Raw genomic sequence first — 19,111 nt, 5'->3', positions numbered from 1 at the left:
TAATAAAATGCTTTTACGATTTCATCTCACTTCCCATCTGCAGACATCCATGACCTTCTCATTACTTCATGGGAACATAAAGACATTCCTGGTGCCTCTGCTTCATTATCTATTTATCATGCACCAGCTTTTATCAAAACATTTAAAGTAAGGAATAATGAGGCTGCATTTTCAAAACACTGCAACCACTGGTTTAGTTTTTTCAAGTCATATATCTGTGCATGTAATCTGCACATGAAGTCACAATTGCATTTCAGTTCACTAATGCCTGGCAATACAAAATTTATTGTGCCCACAAAAAGTAAAAAACGTCCCCAAAATAACCCCTGACCACCAAACATACCAACATATAATCTTGGTGCAACTGATCGGCCACTTAAGAATGCTAAGAGCATAGCTTAGGCATCCCTTCCAGCTACATATGTAGCTTTACACAGCTTTGAGAGTGATAAGATGTGAGTATTCCCTTCTGATTCCCTCCATACCACTATCATTTGAGAATAATTGGCCATTCAGGTTTTTAATTGTGTGTGTAGCACCTGCTCTTTGAAAACCCAGCTCATTATGTTTAAAAAACCCAACAAACCAAAACCACAAATCTTTTGTATTCTTATGTCCATCTGTATCCTGATATTGAAATAGATGTTTTTTTAATCTTTCTGTCATAGGAGTGTAATACAAGTGTGACATAAAATTGTCCCATAAAATCGGAACAGTTTGTGTTATGGTAATTTGTGGTAAACAAAAACCAAGAAAAAAGGAAAATGACCCTCACTATACAATGTACAGTCCACTGAAACATTCCCCTCCCTCCTACCATCTACAAAGTATGGTATGTTTCAACACTTACGGCTATCATAGCATATATTGCCCAGGGCACGTCCTGTCTGAAGCAATACTTCCTGGTCTTTGCAGTTTAGGAGCTGCACCAAAGGAGGGATCAACCCAGCATCCACACATGGGTTCCGCATAAACTCTGCAAATCATGAAAAACCTATTAAAGAAAGTCTGCCATTTTCCGTTTCATCCATTTTAGTTATGCTGGCACTGGAACTGGGCCTTTTGTGAAACTAAACGTATGCACAGACAAACAACGTAAATTCTCATGCAAGTTCCTAGTGAAGACGCCTAAATTCAGGATTCTGGCTTAAGTTCTTTCCATTATTCATTAATTTAGAAGGAATTTTGAGTATTTAATTGACTTCCATGGAAACTAATTTAACATAGCTCAGATTAAGCATGTTTTGAGAATCATAAAGAAATGTTGAGAAGAACAGTATACTTGCAACATTTTTCTCCACCCCTACAAATTAAACATAAATTAAACTACTGAATTACACAAGAGCTGACTTAAAACTAGTACTCATATGCCAAAATGAGCAGCATTTTTTGCTTCTGTTCACCTAATTAAATAGAAATGTAAGCCAACATTCAAATCTCCTCAAAAGCTTTTGCTTTAAAAAATACATAAAAAGAATTAAAGCTGAGTAACAGGCTCTTTATCTGGACGATGAGGAAAAGAAAATGAAGAGAAGAAATGGGAAGTACAAGAGATGCTACGTGAGCCCAAAGGCCAGACCTTTCTCTATGGTGTAATGGATTGCCACCATGGGAGGAAAGCTAGAGGACCCATTCACTGGGAGGGTCTCTGGCTTCCTATCCTTCCTTCTGCTATGTCCCCTGGTGATGGGGAACCAATGCATTATGCACACCGATGCAAGTCATAGCTACAGAGTTATCCTGGCATCAGAGAGTTAAGAACTGGTCTCCAGAAGGAGCTATAGCTTAGGCTGCCCTCTTATACTAGGAATGCACCCTCCAGGCATGCTGCTGTTCATTTTAGAAGGGAAACTTTAAAAAGGCAAGCACCTGATACACTAAGTGTTACTTAGCAGTTTATTAGGCAGCACCCTTTGGAGATACACATTGTAGTAGGTGCAGGCAAAGGTCAACAAGTTTTTGATTTGTTCTGGGTTGCCAATTATGTCTCTTCCTGATGCTAGGCTATCCTGGATCTTTCAAAATTAGTTTACCTTTTTGTTATTTAGTCATTTATGAGCCAGAGTGAGCCAGGCTGTACAGTCCCCATAAAAAGAGAAGAGAAAGCTTTCTGGTATAGTTACTGGATCAGTAGAATCCCTCATGTGAAGAACTCAGAGATTTCATGCAATGCTTGAAGTATAAATGCAAGAACTTCTTAATGCTCTCTCTGTTGCATCTATTAAAATATTCTCTGAAGTTTCTGTACCTACAAAAGCTTGTATCTGTTGCAACTAACCTTGCAATGTTGTTTCAGCTATAAAAATCATATTTTCACAGAGATAACTGGTCCTTGCATGCTGATAAACTTTGATATATCAACAAGTAGATGAAGTAGAATCAACAATATTATACACTGGTGTAAGTGCAATGGAAGACTGGTCAGCACAGTAGACCCACTCTCCTGAAATACTGCAACGTTTTAAAACTGTAGATAGATGTTATGCTAAGGTGAATATGACGGCCTAGGTGATGGTATCAATTCTGTCATGAACAGGATCAAATATCAGATGCATCTCTTTAAAATGAGTTTCGCCATGTCCTTATTTTTATCTGCTTCTTTCTTATCCACTTTAATTTTCATCCCAGTATTTATTTACTTAACGTATTACTTTTTCCTCTGACAGTCTTCTCTGTTCCCTCAGCCTCTTCCTTTCTTAATTGCTTATAGAAACTCTTTTCTCTGTTCCTCAGCTCCTCCTTACATCACTTTGTTTTACCCCCACTCCTTCACTACTGTCTCCACATCATCAAAGCTGGATTTTCTTTTCTTTCTCTCCTGGTCTGTGAGAAGAAACAGTAACTTGCTAAGGATGTAGAGGTCTCCTTTCTCAATCTGTTCTGTTGTATGTTTGGGGGTCTTCCCACATGATGGGAGGGGAAAAGAAATCCTTTCTCCAGCCACCCTCCATGTGGAGTGAGCAGAAGCTTTCAGCCTCCCATTCAACCACAAAAAATTAGGCAATATGCTGAGCAAACTTGTAATTATCAAGGCCATGTGTAAAGGCAAGAAGTAAAAGCAATGGTGCCATACGCAGCAAAACAGATCTGTTGAGACAGCAACAATAGCTGGTAACTGCAATTATATTTGCAGGTGACGCTATATAGAAGTAACAGAGGAAAGAGACGGTAATCAAAAGCAGTCATTTAACCTGGAAGGGAAATGAAGCTGAAGGACATAGTGAAGAATTATTTAAAAAGGTAGAAGAACGACAGAAGGACAAAGTAAGGTAAACCAAAGGAGGACAGGATTTCAAAAGAGAACTTTAATTGTGTGAGAACATGACAGATCATGAAGTTGGTGTTCTCACTCCCATACCTGACAAAGAAGAGGACTCTAAAGACTTAGAAAGCGAGTTTAAAAGGTCTGCAGTGGGGGAGAGAAACTCCAGTTAGCGAGGGCATCTGAGCATTCACTATGCTCAGAGTTGACAGGGAAATGGCAGTAGTTGGAGAAACCAGAGTAACTAAAGGGTTTTTTTTGTGTGTTTCTAAGATGGGAGAGACTGACACATGCCTACGCTGGGAGGAGAAGGAGTCACACAAGCTGGAGAGATGAAAGAGAAGAGAAAGGGCATGAAGAGGTGAAAAGAAGGAGGTGAAATGTGACAGAACCACTGAGGCAGGTAGAGGGATTTCACGTGACTAAAAGTGATAAGGGTGGGGAGAGAACTGGATGAGAGGAATGGGAAAGCATATAAGAAGTGGGGAAGAAAGAGATGCTATTTTATTTTATCAGTAAAGTGCAGACTAGGAGTCAGAGGCACTACTCCCAGCTCTGCCAGCGCTACATGGCATGACCATAGGGAAATCATTTCAATTTTCTGGGTTTAATGCCTACTATCTGTAGGATGTTGATAACACAAATTTCTCAGTGCCCTGAAGCTTCTCGAAGAAAAGCTGCTATATAAGCATGGAGCATTTTTATTCTTATGCAAGAGGAGGACAAAGAAAATTCAAATGCAGTGTTCCCCACTATCCTGCTTAAGCAACTATTTTAACAGAGGTAGAATCCAAAGAGAAATACCCAGCTCATCTCATTCTTGAAAACACTGGGCACTTTAAACATTTCTGAATATCCTCACTTTCACCTTAACTGCCAGAAGTCCCAGTTACATCTGGCAAGAATTATAAGAAAAAGACAGAAGCTATTTTGTATGATGAACCAGATAAAATGCTAGCTCTTCTGAAGAATATACTTATAACAGCAATTTAAAAACCTGGCAGGGAAGAGGACAAATTAGAAACTATTTAGAGGTTTCATTTATTAATTCAGATTGAAAGGTACTGGCTAAAATGCTCTGTGAGAGAATCTTGCAGGAAACCATGCACAGTAATCAATTAAGCTATCATGAATGTTGTTTTTGTTCTTAACCTCACTTTTGAGGTAGGAGCTAACAGGACTTGACAGTCGATTACAATAATCTAAATACATGTATTAAGAATTTATTAAGTACAGGAAAAGCATGTGATAAGTTTGGGTGAATCTCTAGTTCTGAAACATTTTTAAGTTTAAATTATTTAAAGGTTAAATGCTTATCTAAATAACTTGGAATCTTAAAAATGAAAATACAGTGGAAGTATGTCTTCTCTTCTTGTTAACGTTGTCTCTGAATGTCCCTATATAACATTGTCTCAAAATCAGAGAATTAAAAGAATTATGGAAAAAATTAACAATGAGTTATATGAAGATTGCCCATATCCTATGGCTAGAGACTCAGGTAACATCAGTATTCTTGGAATTTTAAATTAGACTTTACTAATATATTAAATAAATGAAGAAAACTGGTTTTATAGGGCAGTGGGTTTTTTCCCTAAATGAAATTATAATTTGACAGGAAAGAGTTGAATATTTAGGATTATATATACCACAGGAAACTAATGGCGTAGTTCACACCCTGGCAATAATTGAATATATCAAAGGGAGATTTGTGCAGGTAAAGATTGCTTTATCATTCCATACATAGAAAAGTAAAATTTAAATTAGATGTATTTGATTACTGCTTCAACACCTAAACATGAAAAAAATCCTGAACACTACATTTCAACTTAGACTGAACGCTCAAACCATCATCCTGGCACTGGTTCCCTAAACTGAACTGATTCCACACCTGAAACCAGGTTTCAAAGCTGGTATTTCCTAAGGTTTAGGCAAGGTGCTTGTCCCTAGTTTCCATCTTTCTAAGATAATTCTTTATAAAGAGAAAATATTTTAAAATATATATATGTATAATCTTCTATGCTATATATATATACGTAATACATACCAAAATGGACGCATGATTCTCATTTGGGATCTTGGGCTGTTTCTCTAAGAAAGTAATGCTCTTAACTAGGAGCTAGGAGTAACTGCTCTTAGTATGGTATTAGAGGCCTTGTAATAATGCACTCACAAATCTCAGCCCAGAGAAACAATCTGTTATCCCAGAACCACAGTTATACAAACTGCAGTTGTAACTATATGCACTATATGTAGCTGTATGCACAAATGATGCATATCATTTTTTATACATGTATTTCATGAAACCTATGACTTGCTATTTTTGTCCAATGAAATATACTATAGATTATCTAAAAACTAAATAGCATAAAAGTAAGGACTAAAAAATTTCCAGCAGCTAAATGCTGCTTTGATTGCATTAACAAGTGGAGAAACAAAATCTGACAAGACAAAAACAAAAAGAGTGAAAAGGAGGATATGAAAGATGTCTAATCTACAAAATGAGAACATAAATGAAGTAAAACATACTGACAAGTGAGGTGAAAAACTGAAGATGTTCCAGCAGAAAAGTTCTTGTAGAAAACCTCACCATTTCTGGCTACTTCTGCTATGATGTTAGCTACTTTTGCAGTGCAGGATGATTGTGGCGTCAACAGACTCGCGAACACCTGAAGAACTCCACTTTTCTGGATTTTTTCACTTGTCTCCGTATCTGAAAAACACATTGCACAAAAATGACTTGAGTATTAGCCTGCTTTGGGAAAAAAAGAAAGAAAAGCAGGGGAAAGTAAAATCCTCTTAAAGGTAGTTCTCAAAGCAACTATTTTATTATGTAAAAAGCAGAGACGGCCACTTCAGTTGTCATGTTTATTTGACATGATTTGCTCACAGAACTTAACACTTTAACTTTCATAATCAGTTAAATCAGTTCATAAGTGACTCTCATGTCAGTAAATGCACACATGTACTCATGTATACATAGGGAAACTACTGCAGAGACTGGTAGAAAGAATTAAGGTTGTGGAGTGATATGCAGCAGCCTAACGTATTAGGTAAAAATCAAGCACCAGTACCCTGAAGTGCCAAACTGCAGGAAACACACAAGGAGTGATGGTGGACCTCATTACAGCTGACGGCACAGACAGCTAAATGCAGCATGCGAGTCTGAAACTGTAGAAGATGGAGAGCTAGGCAGATCCTGGTCTAAACTCTTCTCCTCAGCTGCAGTATCTTCAAAGTTACTTTGCTAAGCTGCAGTAGCCCCAGGATAGTCCCAGTCACAGGGCAAGGAAAAAGTATCGCTGAGGTCCTTATAGTAGCAATCAAGGATTTTAGGATGAACCTTTGCCTCCTTCTTCCTGTAGCACAGCAGGAATTGCACAGCTGCCTCATAAATGGGCCCCACCCAGCATTGCTGGACAACAGCTCTGTAACAAACTGAAAATCAACACTGATTCAATAACATTTAAAGAAATGGTACTAGATGCTAAAATGCCTTAGGCTAATGTTTTCAAACAACTGCACATTTGAGATGAATATTAGTGTGATATGCACTAAGATTAGGTAGCAGCTACCACTTTAGAAATGCAGTCTGACTCCTATTGCTATTCATACCAAAAGTTAATTGCATTCTCCAAGGCTGTCTTTGAGATGCTCTAGTTGATGACTTCTGCAAAGCAAAACAAATTCCTCTGAATGCAAGTCTGATGTTTGGCAACTCGCTCTCTTAGGGGCCTCTTTAAGCGCTTTAACATGCACAAGACCCTCACATCACTTGAAAATAAAAGCATTATAGTAAGTGCAAGTCAAAATGAAAATCACTAGAGCTGGCCCGTATCAGTGAGAAACAGATGTAGACCATTCCTGTAGGTGGCTGGCAGACGTTTCAGAGCTGAGGAGAGAGGGCTCTAAGCACAACTTCCTGCTGTTTCTCAGAAACTGCCTTACTCTTGCGTAAGGGCTATCAAGACAGGGAGGCTGGACAGTGATGGCAATAAACAATATATATTGTATTTATATAGTATCTTTCAAATCAGTGTGAAAGTGAGGGATATTATATATTTTTGAACAGCAAAGCAGCAGCTTTTTTCCAAGAAAACATTCTCTGTTTTCCCCCTAAACAAGTAGGCACTTTTTCTGTGCACCACAACTAGTTAAGTCTTATAGGGTAGTGGTTCGCAACCATTTTTTAGCTGTGCTTCCCTTGTGAATAGCTGATGATGAATCACTAGGTTCACCACCTCCTTGCTCCTCCTTCCCATTCTCAGGCCTACAGTTATCTTTTTGCTTGTGGCAGCTCCAGGACCACCCTTGCTGCTAGCAGGGCAGAGTTTGCTCATGGGGGCTTGGTGGCTTGCACGTGATGTGCACGTGCTGCACTGGTTGGGAGCCAGTGGTGTCTGGGTGGCAGATAATGGATTAGGAAGAGAGAACTTCAAGTCCGGATTGTACTTGTGCCTCTGTATTTCTGCACTTCCCGTGTTATCTTGGGATGTGGTCTTTGGCTAGTGCTACTCATCTATAGTATATATAGCGTAGTACATCTGATTACAACCAGGCTAGGTACAAAATGAAAATTCATTAATTGAAGTCTATTACAGAGGTTCAACCTATACATAATATAAGTGCTAACTATTATTAATCTGTTTGCAATCTAGTTAACTCTAATTTTTTTAATGCTCTCAAAAGCCCTCTCAGTAAATACAATGTAAATGAGTTACGACTGACTTGGAAGCTTTTAGAAGTTCTGATATATATAGCCTGTACTTTGTAAATATATTCTCCCATGGATATATATGGATGAAAGAAAAGTTTGAATCCAGAAAAAATCCTATCAAGACTAAAGACTGGTCCAGACATATATCTTATGTATCTACTAAAGAAGAGATACCTCCTTTCCCCTAAGTTAAAAACCTAAAGTGCAGAATTCAAAACTGAAAATGTAGATATCTGCTAACCTGCATAATGTTAATCAGAATTAGCAGGCAGGAGACATTAGTGTATTTTCTCCTGACAAACTGCTGAGATATATGTATCCAGTCTTATTTTTATAGTCTGCACTTTGATGGACTCATCATTGTGCAATGCATAAATAGAACAAAACATATCCTGCAAGTAGTGGGGAAAATAAATGCTTCTTCAGGCCAGTTGTGTGTAGCAGATATGCTCTGATTTATTTTATTAAGATAAGCAAGTGAGTGCCAATAAAAATACAGTGCTTAATAGACCTGTCGGAAATTGGGACATCAGCTAGCTGATACCACAGAGATGAAAACAGAAATAACACTGACCTTTTTCTCACTCTAAAGCACTACAAGAGCCACAACTGCACATATCCTCCCCTTGGAAAAAAAAGCAACCTCCCGCTGGCTGTTGTTACCCAGGCAGAGCATCAATGTGAAGCTTTTGCTAGTCACAAAGGAGGGAAGACTGATTAATTGGTCTAAGAGTGTCCCTCTCCCATCACAGGGCAGGGCCACCCTGCTTCTGCGCCACCCTCTCCACGCAAGTGCCCCAGCGTAACTGCCTGAGGGGAACCACAGGACACTCTGGCATCAGGCAGGAAGATGGCCACTAGCTACACAGCCCGCAGTGTACCTGGAGGCACTTGGTCAGTAATTGCCCTGGGAGTAAAAAACGCCACAGGGCATTTCAGCTTGCCCAATGCAAGTCTGCCTAAGCCCTCCACTTCATCTGCAGAGCATCTATTATTTAGCACTTGGTGTAACAGACAAATTAATCCAGTGTCGAAACAGAGATATGAGAGTATGACGTTAAATTTTTGCAGGTGGTTTATGTGTCTGTGCGTGACTGTGTGCACAAGTCTATGTGCAGTTCAAGACCCTGTTCTGCAGGACGCACTGAAGGCATAACTGTAGTAGTACAGGTTGCAGCTATAGAGAGAGAGTTGTAAAGTAAATAACTAAACTAAGCCAAGCCAAGCTTTTCTTCTCCTTGGATTCTTCCACTTGCAACTAGTGAGTGGCACTGTGAGGGCACAGGCTTTAGGGAGAGGCATGGACTTGGATAGACTGCCCACCCATCAATGCTGATGTGCCTCTGTCCCTTTTTGCTCTGCTTCCTATGGCAGAGTCCTGTATAAAAGGCAAATGAACACAGACACCTGTGAGTGACAGAAAGGAAGGAAAAGAGGGGTGGTGGTGGTTATTCTTTTGGAAAGGAAGATGGAGGGTCATGTTTATATAGCAATATTTCTAGTATGACTGTGAAAGCCATTATTTAGTTTTCCTCCTGCAAAGTCCAAGCCTAGGAAATGACATGCTCATATTGCCAGAGGGCTGGTGCCCACAGCCCGCCCTCGGCCTAGCAACGGTTTTGGGTTTGTTGAGAATTATAAAATTGCTGATGGCTCTAGCATAGACAATTCTCAATTCTTCTCTTTATCTCTTCTCTTCACATGCACTGGTGAAGGTCTAGCTGGGTTCCTGTTTTGTGCAGGTATGCATGACAGAGGTATTATTATGTGTTAAGGATATGTATCTGCTGCATGCTAGTTTCATTCCAGGCTTCCTACTAAATCATTACAAAGATAAACTCTACTGAAATGTTATTCTGCTACAATATATTGTCAATTGTAGTTGGATGGAGCAAAACCAAACAATGTTTCCATAGGTGCAAAAAAGATCTGAGCAGTGTCTTCACATATAATCTATTCTCATGTTTTCTATAATGGAAGAGAAAGGGAATTACAGCCAGTATTAACCGTGTGCTAACAAGTAGGCTTTTGCCTACCATTTTAACTCCTTTAGCAGAACTGCATGGACTGTCCTCTTTCAAATCTGTTACATTTGTGGCTTAAGAAAACCTGATAATTTAGGCAGCCTGATGTCAGGGTGCCACACTTAAAAATCCTGTTGCTGTATGTGCATGTCCAGACTTCAAATGCTTTCTTTTAAAGCCTGATCTTCAGTCTGCATCCACCCACCCACTATAGAGCACCCCCTGCTCCCTATCTCGAAGCAAAGAAACTGTAGGACTGTAATAATGCTGCTTAGGAACAGTCCCTTTGCACACAATACAATACAGTACAGTAATGTGCCAAGGCAGCATAATTGGGGGGGGGGGAAAAAAACTAGGGTTAAACTTGTAGCTTTAGATGTCTCTTTATATTGCTAGGTATCAAGACAAAGAGTATATTAGATCACACAGTGCCAAAATCTTATTAATGTCATAGCAGGGTGATTAAAATGTCAATATCCTTGCTTTCACGGTTTCTGTAGTGCCTGAAGTCAAAATAATAAAGGGTGTGGGCAGGAAATTCTTTAATGCCACGGATCAGAGCTGGAGAGCTGAGCACTGGGGCTATCAGGCTGCTTAATTAAGTAGCAGAAATCACTGTAGGAAAAAAATCCAATCAGTGTCTCAAATTAAATTGTACACTCTTTCCCTTTCAGCTCTATTTCCTGTTAAATTTCACTCTTCTCTGTTTCACTCTTTTCTTATCTCCGCATCATTTCTTCCATCTTCATATGAAAAAAAGGCACAGAGGGGGAAGGGAAGGGAAAGGCATATGTGTCAGAAGTGCTACTACTTTGCACTTGCTAGCAGAAGGAAACTATTGGTGCATTGTTGCTGTCCTCTTTGTACAATGAGTTTAAGTTACACTATTAGATGGTTTTGTGGTACAAGCAATTTTGCATTCTAGCAGAAAGAGTTTAAAATAACCCAACAGTAGTGACAGCCTACTGCTGCAATAATTCCCACGTTGTGGAGCTTTACATGAGAAATGAGGCACACCACAGAATTGTAAATGAGCAACTCCACGAGTGTCCTCTTTAATAAACCAACCAGGTTTGTGAAGTATTCTTCTGAAAAATGTATGTATTGTAGCTGCAAATGTTTTATAAACCTCCTGAAACCACTGTAGAAAATTATCTTTGCTTTCTAATGTCCCTCCCACATATACTCTCATCAGAAAGAGGAGGATGAACACATGAATAAATAATGATAAGCCACATATATCATGAAAGAAACCTTCCATTTGCTCTTTCGGAAGGCAGAAGGGAAGGGAATGAAGGGGGCAAGTGGTATCTTTCTAATCGTCATGGCCTCCTATCCACCACGGTAAAAGAGCTTCATCTGACCTAGAGCATGTATTCATGCGCTCTCAGTATATTGCCTCTCTCAAGAAGTGTTGTCTGTCTCTCGGTAGTCTCCTACTGTATTTTCCAAACCACAAAATGGAGATTTTTAGTCTGACTACAGGAACACAAAAAAGTGGGTTGTAAAGAGCCTCAGTAAAAACAGATGATCTCATGCAACAAAGCGTACTGCTAATACAGGAGGATTTTGCCTAACACTTCTTAGCCAAAAAGACTATCCCAATTATCAAGATTTATTTTACAGAAGAAAGTCCACTATTAATAATTCATATAGAGAAACAGTTTACATATAGAAACAAATATATAAAAATGCCTTTCTGGTGGCATGTTCTTCCCCACATGGGGAAATGCCCACAAATAGAAGCTGCCTCTTCACCTCCCCTTCAAACCGGACCTCAGGAGGTAGGGAGGGAAGCTTCTCCCTTAGCTGTGCGAACATTTCCATCACAGTGTTTGCTCTTTGTTCTGTCCCTGCCAACAGCAACATGGCAACCTAAACTCCTATTTTTAATCAAAAAACAGAGATAGGGCACAGATGTTTGTAATTAAAATCTCAGCTCTAACAAGGAAGGAAGGACAGATGGAGAGAGACAGATTCACCAACCAACTAGCTGCCGGATTCCCACTGATTAAATATTCCAAAAGCTCTACCCAAAGAATAAAAGTGAATTTCAGGATGAGACTCGCCCCTTGAATAGCCTGTTGCGGGTACCAATGCAATAATTTAATGAATATACATACCAACTTTGGCTTCTTTGAGGAAATATGCATATTAATACCTTTATGGATACAGCACAGCATGAAGCAGCATATTAAAGTGAGGCAGCTATAATTCTGTGATTTCCTGAACTGGATCTAATTTAGAGCCCTGACAGATAAAGTCAGGTGGATTTAGTCGAGGTATTAGTTCTCCCTGCACCTTTCTGCCCCACTCTCTATAGGAGGTTACCACTTTGGTAGCACTGTTGCTAAAGGAGTCAGAAACTAGTGCCTCAGCTGTCCTAGTTCATGCTCGGGCATCTTAATACAAATGCAGTTCTGTCATCCATTAGCAGCTTCGCTTTTTACAATCAGCTTGTGTGGACATTTTAATCTGCCTCCTCCATTGTTTGTTCTAATGGGATTTATTATAGGACTGAGTAAAGCCTTAAGTATCCTTGTGCTTTAGTTTTTCAATCTGTATAACAAACACAAGACCCACAGTGTAAAATCCTTTTTCTGCATTTGATTTAGTTTAAAAATCTAATCAGATTTGAAAGCTGTGCACAATATATGCAGGAAATATTTCATATTCCTTTTAAGCAATCTCTTAAGAGTGCTCTCAAGCAAGTTCAAATGCATGCTGTGAAATTCTGCCTAATGCTTGTTGGGAGATTATGTCTACAGATAAAGAACTTTTTTAATTCAAGTTCCTTGAATAATGGTTTAAAAAAGTTATGCTGGCCAAGCAGGTTAAGGAAAAAGACTAATTTAAAAATGATCATCTTTGTAACTCACAAGGGACTGAGTCAAATCTAAGAATGAAATTTCCAAACTAAAATGGTGAATTACATGATCGCTTAATACAAATTTTTGTAAAGAACAGATCTTTTCCTTTGCTTCTGTATTGCATTTCAAAAATGCTGTCTAGAAAGAAATTTCTAAATTCTGTTATCTGGAACTGGTATTTGCTGAGGCCTTCTGAGAAGAAAAAATATATAATATTTAATCTTTATTTGGCACATTGTATATTCAAAGAATAGCATTTGGAATTTAACACTTGGATAAACACCATTTAACTGTTTGGCACTAACTAAACACATCACTATTATGAGGAATTTATGTAAGATATAAGCCCACTAAGCAGCAGCGATTACCATCCAGTATCATTAGGCAAAGCCAGTTCACTGAAAGACAGTCCAATAGAAAGCAGTCACCTTGATTTAGTGTGTTCCAATTAAACAGGTATATTGTAATAATATATAAAGCACTTACCATAAAACATTCCTGGATTATATGTATACAGTGCCATGAAAATGCACCAGCCTCATGACCTAAGATGCAATAAGCATTCTTGTGTGGCAAAGAGAAGAAACACTTTATATCCTGATATCTGAGACAAAATTCCCTCTTACAAAACATGCATCAGGATTCTGCTACTTTCAGAAATACATTTGACGAAGGTAAACTTAAACTTCATGGCAGGCAATAAGCTTAAGTGGCGGAGCTGGTCTAATTAGATTTGAACCTCTGGCTCCACTATGAGAGATTATTAACATCAGAGACGCACTAGAAATTCCTGCTAGTTTGAGAAGAGTGGTGTAAGATGTGCTCTCTCTCCGGTTTTGAGAGTTTCCTGTCAGCAAAAGTCCATCTGTTGATGCAGCTATACTGCAAAAGCTAGAAAAAAATGAAAATAAAAGTGTGTTTTGTTGGTAGTGTTACTTTTTGAGAGACATGGTATAAGATACTGTAGCAAAGGAATATTTTTGCTACTAGAAACTGCATCTGCATTAAGGTGGTTTTCATCCTCTCTAGTGCAAAGCAGGGCTAAGACTTCCCTAGCAGTAGAATATAAAAGCTTGCTTAGAGTTTTATGTACTATCTTCATTTTCTTACTAAAACTATCCCTCTATATGAAAATGCTCCTATCAAAAATTCCTTTACCTGTAATCAATTATCATTTTATGTGATCATTAGACTTGAATAGTATGCATACAAGCTAATCAAAATGATTTTTGGTCATGCAAAATGTTCTCTATTATGTTAAATGTTATACAAATTGTTATGTTATGTTATATGTTATATAAATTATATCTGTATTGGGATGGTGACTGCACTTCTTTATTTATATGCAACAACAGTAGCTGAAAGTTAATCCTACATGGTAAAATCAGAATATGGCCTACAGGTGGTTCATTTTGTATTGTTTTAACCTATAATGCTGTGCAAGGCTTCACAATCATGAAAGCAGTGTTGCTCAGTCAAAATCTACCTGCAGTAAGAAACCTCCTTTTACCCTCATTCTCTTCAAACGCCCACTTCAGAACTAAAACAGGCTAGCTTGATGATGTTTAAGGCAAGGTATGCTTGAGCAAACTGTGGCACGTAGAGTTTTTTTCTCCGTGTTTCCGAAAGGGAAAGGTGTCAGCTTAAAATGTCTAGCCAATAGAAAAAAAAGGAAAGCAATTTTCGGTACTGTTTATACCTCAGAATACCTCCTCTAGGACAAGAGGCTCTACAACTAGTTTTTCTATGTTTGGGGGGTGAGGATAACAAGTCCAATATTAATGCGTGAGAGAATCATGGCAATAAAATGTGAAATGACTGCTGCTTGATCCTGTATGCGCTACCCAGGTACAAAATTTCACTGAAATTAGATGGTACTCTAATGCACTAAAAGTTAAGTATATAGTTGCTTACTTGATGCTGACAATGAAATAAATGATTATGTATGCAGAACTGCCAAAGACGTACAAAAAGGAAACAGACAAAAAATACGTAAAATTTCCTTTCCTAAGTCAAAAGCATTAATAGTGGAAGTAAAACATTTGATAAATTTCAGAGAGAAGCAAATTTTTTTAGTTGAGATCTGAATTTAACAATTACAAAAATTATTTCTGAATTTTCCATTGCTGTGCTGCTCCAGTACAGGAACTGTTCTGTCTTCTATACCTAGTGAAGATCAGAAAAAGTAACGCCAAACATAGGAAGAGTATGAGTGCTTACTAAACTCAACAGCGTATGGAAGTCACAGCTATAAACTACGGAATAAAATCAAGAATTTCTAACTCAAATGTAACCTCTGTGTTAACATATGGTTGTGAGAACTGGAAATCTACCAGAACATTAAAGATAGGAAACTCGATGCCTTTGAAAGCAGGTGCCTACAGAAGATTCTGGGCATTGGATGGAAAGTTTCATCACCAACGAAGGAATGTGAGAGATCAGCAAATAGCAGTCTCGACTGAAATGTAACATTTTCTCATGCACTCCAGATGCTAACACATCCTTCTCTGTGATGCTGTCAAATTGAAACCAACTAGTTTGAGAAAACCCACTGGCGACTTTCAAGAGAAAACCTGAACAGAAGCTGTAGGTAGGAGGGCTTAGCGGATAATCTCAACACCGTAACGCAGAAAGTAAGTGCAGGAAGTAATGGAGAAGTCTGCCAGCAGTTGTTCAGGAAGTTTGTAACATAGCGTTATCCTCCATGATGCAACACGGTGAGTATGTTCAAAGAAAACAGTGCTAGAGTATAAGGCCATAATATGTTTTGTGGTAAAACAAAATAGGATAAAGTAACTGTTCATCATGGAGAAAAAAATGTATTACAGGCCAAAGAGGTCTTAGAATAACCCTTAAATTTGCCATTTGAATCATGAAGTTAATATTTTCAGGTATCATTTGATGGTTCCTTGAGTTACCATGTCTAGTTCATGTGTAGTTTAACAAATACCAAACTGCATCTTGGCCAATCACATCTACAATGTAAATATAATTATTTTAAACCTCCTTCAGTGAACTTTAAGTGATTTCCAGGTTTTCTAAATCACTTAAGGGAATAGGGCCTTGGCTTCTCACTTAAGGATTTTTTTGGTGTAATCTTCCTTCAGATGTTACCAGCATTTTTATATACAAATGTGCAAACTTAAAGACCTAGTCCCTCCCCCAAATCTGTGCAAACTGCAACTTCAAATTAGAAACTACTTTTAAGAACTCTGCCCCACGTATTTTTACTAGTTGTTCTTAAAGACTGACCTGGCACACGTTTGATGAAGAGAAGCTGGACGGCAAGGAAATCCATCAGCTTGTTTTGAAAGGCATGTGCTAGCCTTTGCATTTTAGTTACGTGCCAGATGCTTTTCAGAGCCAGGTGCTGAAGGCTGGGATTAGTGGGCATTTTCAGCCTCTTACACTGAGTGTACCAGAGCCAAAAATAACATTCTCAGCAGATTTTCAGATTTCTCATCTGTCAAATCTGGGTTATGTCTGCTATTACCTCTTGTTTCTGAAACATGGCATGTCTGGACTAGCAATAATATTTTTTTGGTTACTGTTATAATTGTGTCCCAGAAGGCCTGTGACTTAAGAGGAAACCTGTATTTCTTCCTTGTTTTCATCTTCTCATGAAGTCCTTTCTTGTGGGCCACTCTTTGTGGATCTTAGAATAACTGCATTTCTTTGATAGGCACCACATTTACGAGACAACTCTTAATAGGTATAAATCAGTATATAATGATACGAAGCGACGGCCAATACTGTTTTCCATTTTACCTCCTTCTACAATACAATTAAACTTTTGCTCCCAAAACACAATAGTATATAGCCCTAGTGTATAATGTATATAAATTTTCAACATATTTTTCGCCAGTGCATAACTGATTTACTCCTCCTTTTTCTAAGTTTTCTTAATAAAATAGATTCTAAGCTGCAAAGCATAAGGTTATGATACATCATATTTTTCTCTGTTTAACCTGCCATTGATTAAGGCCTAAACTGAAAATACCTGAGCTGATAAAATCATAAATGGATGAATTTCATATCCATTTCATTCTATCACAGGTCTTTTTCTTTATACAACAGATTAAATTCTAACTAGTATGTCCTTTGAATTATGATAATGACAATATAATCCAATGCCATTCTTTGCTTTCCTCATGTAATTTCACACCTTCAAGTAGCATTTGTAACATGTGCTTTTAAAACAAAAACTCTTAAACCAAATTATTATTTTTTTCTTATAACGTAGGTTCTGGTTCCAAAATGGAAACCATCACCAAAAAGTAGTAATATTCAGTAATATACCAAGTATAATGATACCACTATAGCTAGTACTTAATACTGTCATTTTACTACAGTATTTACTTTGAGGATTTCTGTTGGTCAGGAAAACAAATATACCTTCCTTCTATCTTTAGTGCAACATTCGGTTCCACTTGTAAATAGGGGCAGAATAAAAATAGTTTAGAGAATGTTCCTCTATAAGTTCTCATGAAAAAAAACAAAACAAAACTGAAAGACCTTTGATTTCAAAGCTGCTAAATATGGCAGAAATTTAGTAAAAATATCAGCACAAACTTACAGCTTTCCTAACTATACAATAAGAATGGCCATGACCCCAACGCAAATGGTCCTGGATGCAGACAGCTATTTGACATTTATGTGTTGGGCAGAGGGCAGCCCGAAGCCCCGGGAGGAGGGAACTTGCTCCCCATTCTGCAGTGAAGGCAGGAGAAGGTCTATCTGCACTTCTCGGTGAAAAATACATCCAGATTCACCTACTAGAGCTCCCCTTCCCCCAATTTCCTCCTATGGATTTTTCTGCAGACTTTTATTTAATTTTTTGCTTTACAGAAATTATTATAAAGCAGCTACAAGATAAGCTGCTTATTTCTCCAGCTCACTGCGGGGGGGAACAACCCAAAAATCATGTTTGCAAACCAGTCTCAAATTATAATGTACAGAATTCTGTTGTATTAAACATAAAACTAAATTTCAGTCTGTAATGCATAGTTAATCTTATACTTGTTTTTCTAAGCAGAATCACAAAAAACCCGCAGAACCTCCGAACTGAATTCTGTGACAAAGCACTTCCTCATCCTTTTTTGCATTTTCTAATTGTTATAATTCTTCATTCCATATTACTGTGAACAGCCTGCTTCCAGATCAGCAAAATTCATTCTTGACTGAAACACACCAAGCCTATATAGAAATAATCCAAATTGTACAGAGCAGGCAATAGAGTCATTTGTTTAATATATGGTTTTTAAAAGAAAATAGATGCAACGTAAGAGTTTCTCCTCCTGCTTCTGTAGAAGCCAGTATTTCATTCAGTGCGTGACTGATTCTGTTTCTTTGCTGCTGACATTGCTTATGGATCATGTGCCACAGGCTTCCTTTAAAAATCAAAAACAGAGAAAGTTTAGCAATTTAGAGATGATTAATGCTTGACGGGTGGAAAGAGATAAGCATTCATGTCTTCTTTTTAGGGAGTATGGTGGACAGACCCTCAGCTTATCCACTGAGATGAATGGAGCTGTGCTGATTTACAGTAGCTGGGGATCTAGACTCGTGTCTTCAAGCTGGCCTTATGTGGGCAAATCCCAATTATGCTAGTTGACTTTGGTGGGAATGCTGAAAGAAGTCCAAAAAATAAGGTATGTTTTTGTTATTTTAGAGTGTTCCTAATGCATGTTTTTCTCTTATTCCTCTTTCATTGTTGCCTCTCTCATCCTAAACTCCTCAGTTTTATCTTGTGCTTCTAGCTAGTCCACGTGGCCGTACATGACTGGCATCAGCCAGAAGTGCTGGTGACAGATAGTAACTAAAACATCTGCATTGATAGGAATAAACTTCTCTCTAAACAATGTTTCCTAAAGAAACCATCTGTGCAGGGTTTTCAGACCTGGGTCTCAGATGTGAAGGACTATGCAAATATCTCCCTAGACAAACAGTAGCTAAAAATAATTGATTTTGGCTTGCCAAATATTTACTAATAGTCTTCACATTCAGCAGACTACTTGGTTCACTCTTGTCCAGTACAGCACATGTGTATGTATATGCCTTAATTTGGTTGGTATAACAAATAGCAGAAGAGCTCTGAGGGCTGGACAGGGGCTATCATGTTCCAGGGTATTACAGCCTGTCTGGGATTATCAAAAAATTGGTTGCCAAAAGGGATGTGAGAAACAAATGAAAAAAAGAGCATATTACATTAGGAAAAAAAAAAAAAAGGACTGACAACATT

At 38.2% G+C, this 19,111-nt stretch overlaps 1 protein-coding gene and 1 long non-coding RNA gene across 6 annotated transcripts in view; one reads left to right on the top strand and one right to left on the bottom strand.

Annotated features, from left to right (window-relative positions):
* RAP1GDS1 (Rap1 GTPase-GDP dissociation stimulator 1) overlaps positions 1 to 19,111 on the bottom strand; it is a 106,517-nt gene that overhangs the window by 42,894 nt on the left and 44,512 nt on the right. For 3 of the 5 annotated variants that reach the window (XM_064510506.1, XM_064510508.1, XM_064510507.1), the window contains exons 3-4: positions 5,850 to 5,972; positions 851 to 976 (exon numbers count right to left, since the gene is read on the bottom strand). In XM_064510506.1, the coding sequence (XP_064366576.1) occupies positions 851 to 976; positions 5,850 to 5,972 (249 nt within the window). Of the gene's footprint in view, positions 1 to 850; positions 977 to 5,788; positions 5,973 to 19,111 lie in introns of those variants that run through there. The other 2 variants (XM_026109177.2, XM_026109185.2) reach the window with 2 other exon arrangements.
* LOC112988598 (uncharacterized) overlaps positions 1 to 19,111 on the top strand; it is a 97,835-nt gene that overhangs the window by 36,926 nt on the left and 41,798 nt on the right. Inside the window, exons 14-17 of the long non-coding RNA XR_010388888.1 lie at positions 3,134 to 3,269; positions 3,536 to 3,665; positions 15,011 to 15,587; positions 18,354 to 18,521. This is a non-coding gene — a long non-coding RNA (uncharacterized LOC112988598). The remainder of the gene's footprint in view (positions 1 to 3,133; positions 3,270 to 3,535; positions 3,666 to 15,010; positions 15,588 to 18,353; positions 18,522 to 19,111) is intronic.

Source organism: Dromaius novaehollandiae, chromosome 4, assembly GCF_036370855.1.
Source record: "Dromaius novaehollandiae isolate bDroNov1 chromosome 4, bDroNov1.hap1, whole genome shotgun sequence".
Lineage (NCBI taxonomy): Eukaryota > Metazoa > Chordata > Aves > Casuariiformes > Dromaiidae > Dromaius > Dromaius novaehollandiae.
The sequence above is the reverse complement of the archived record's forward strand: the minus strand, read 5'-3'. Positions and strand labels throughout refer to the sequence as shown.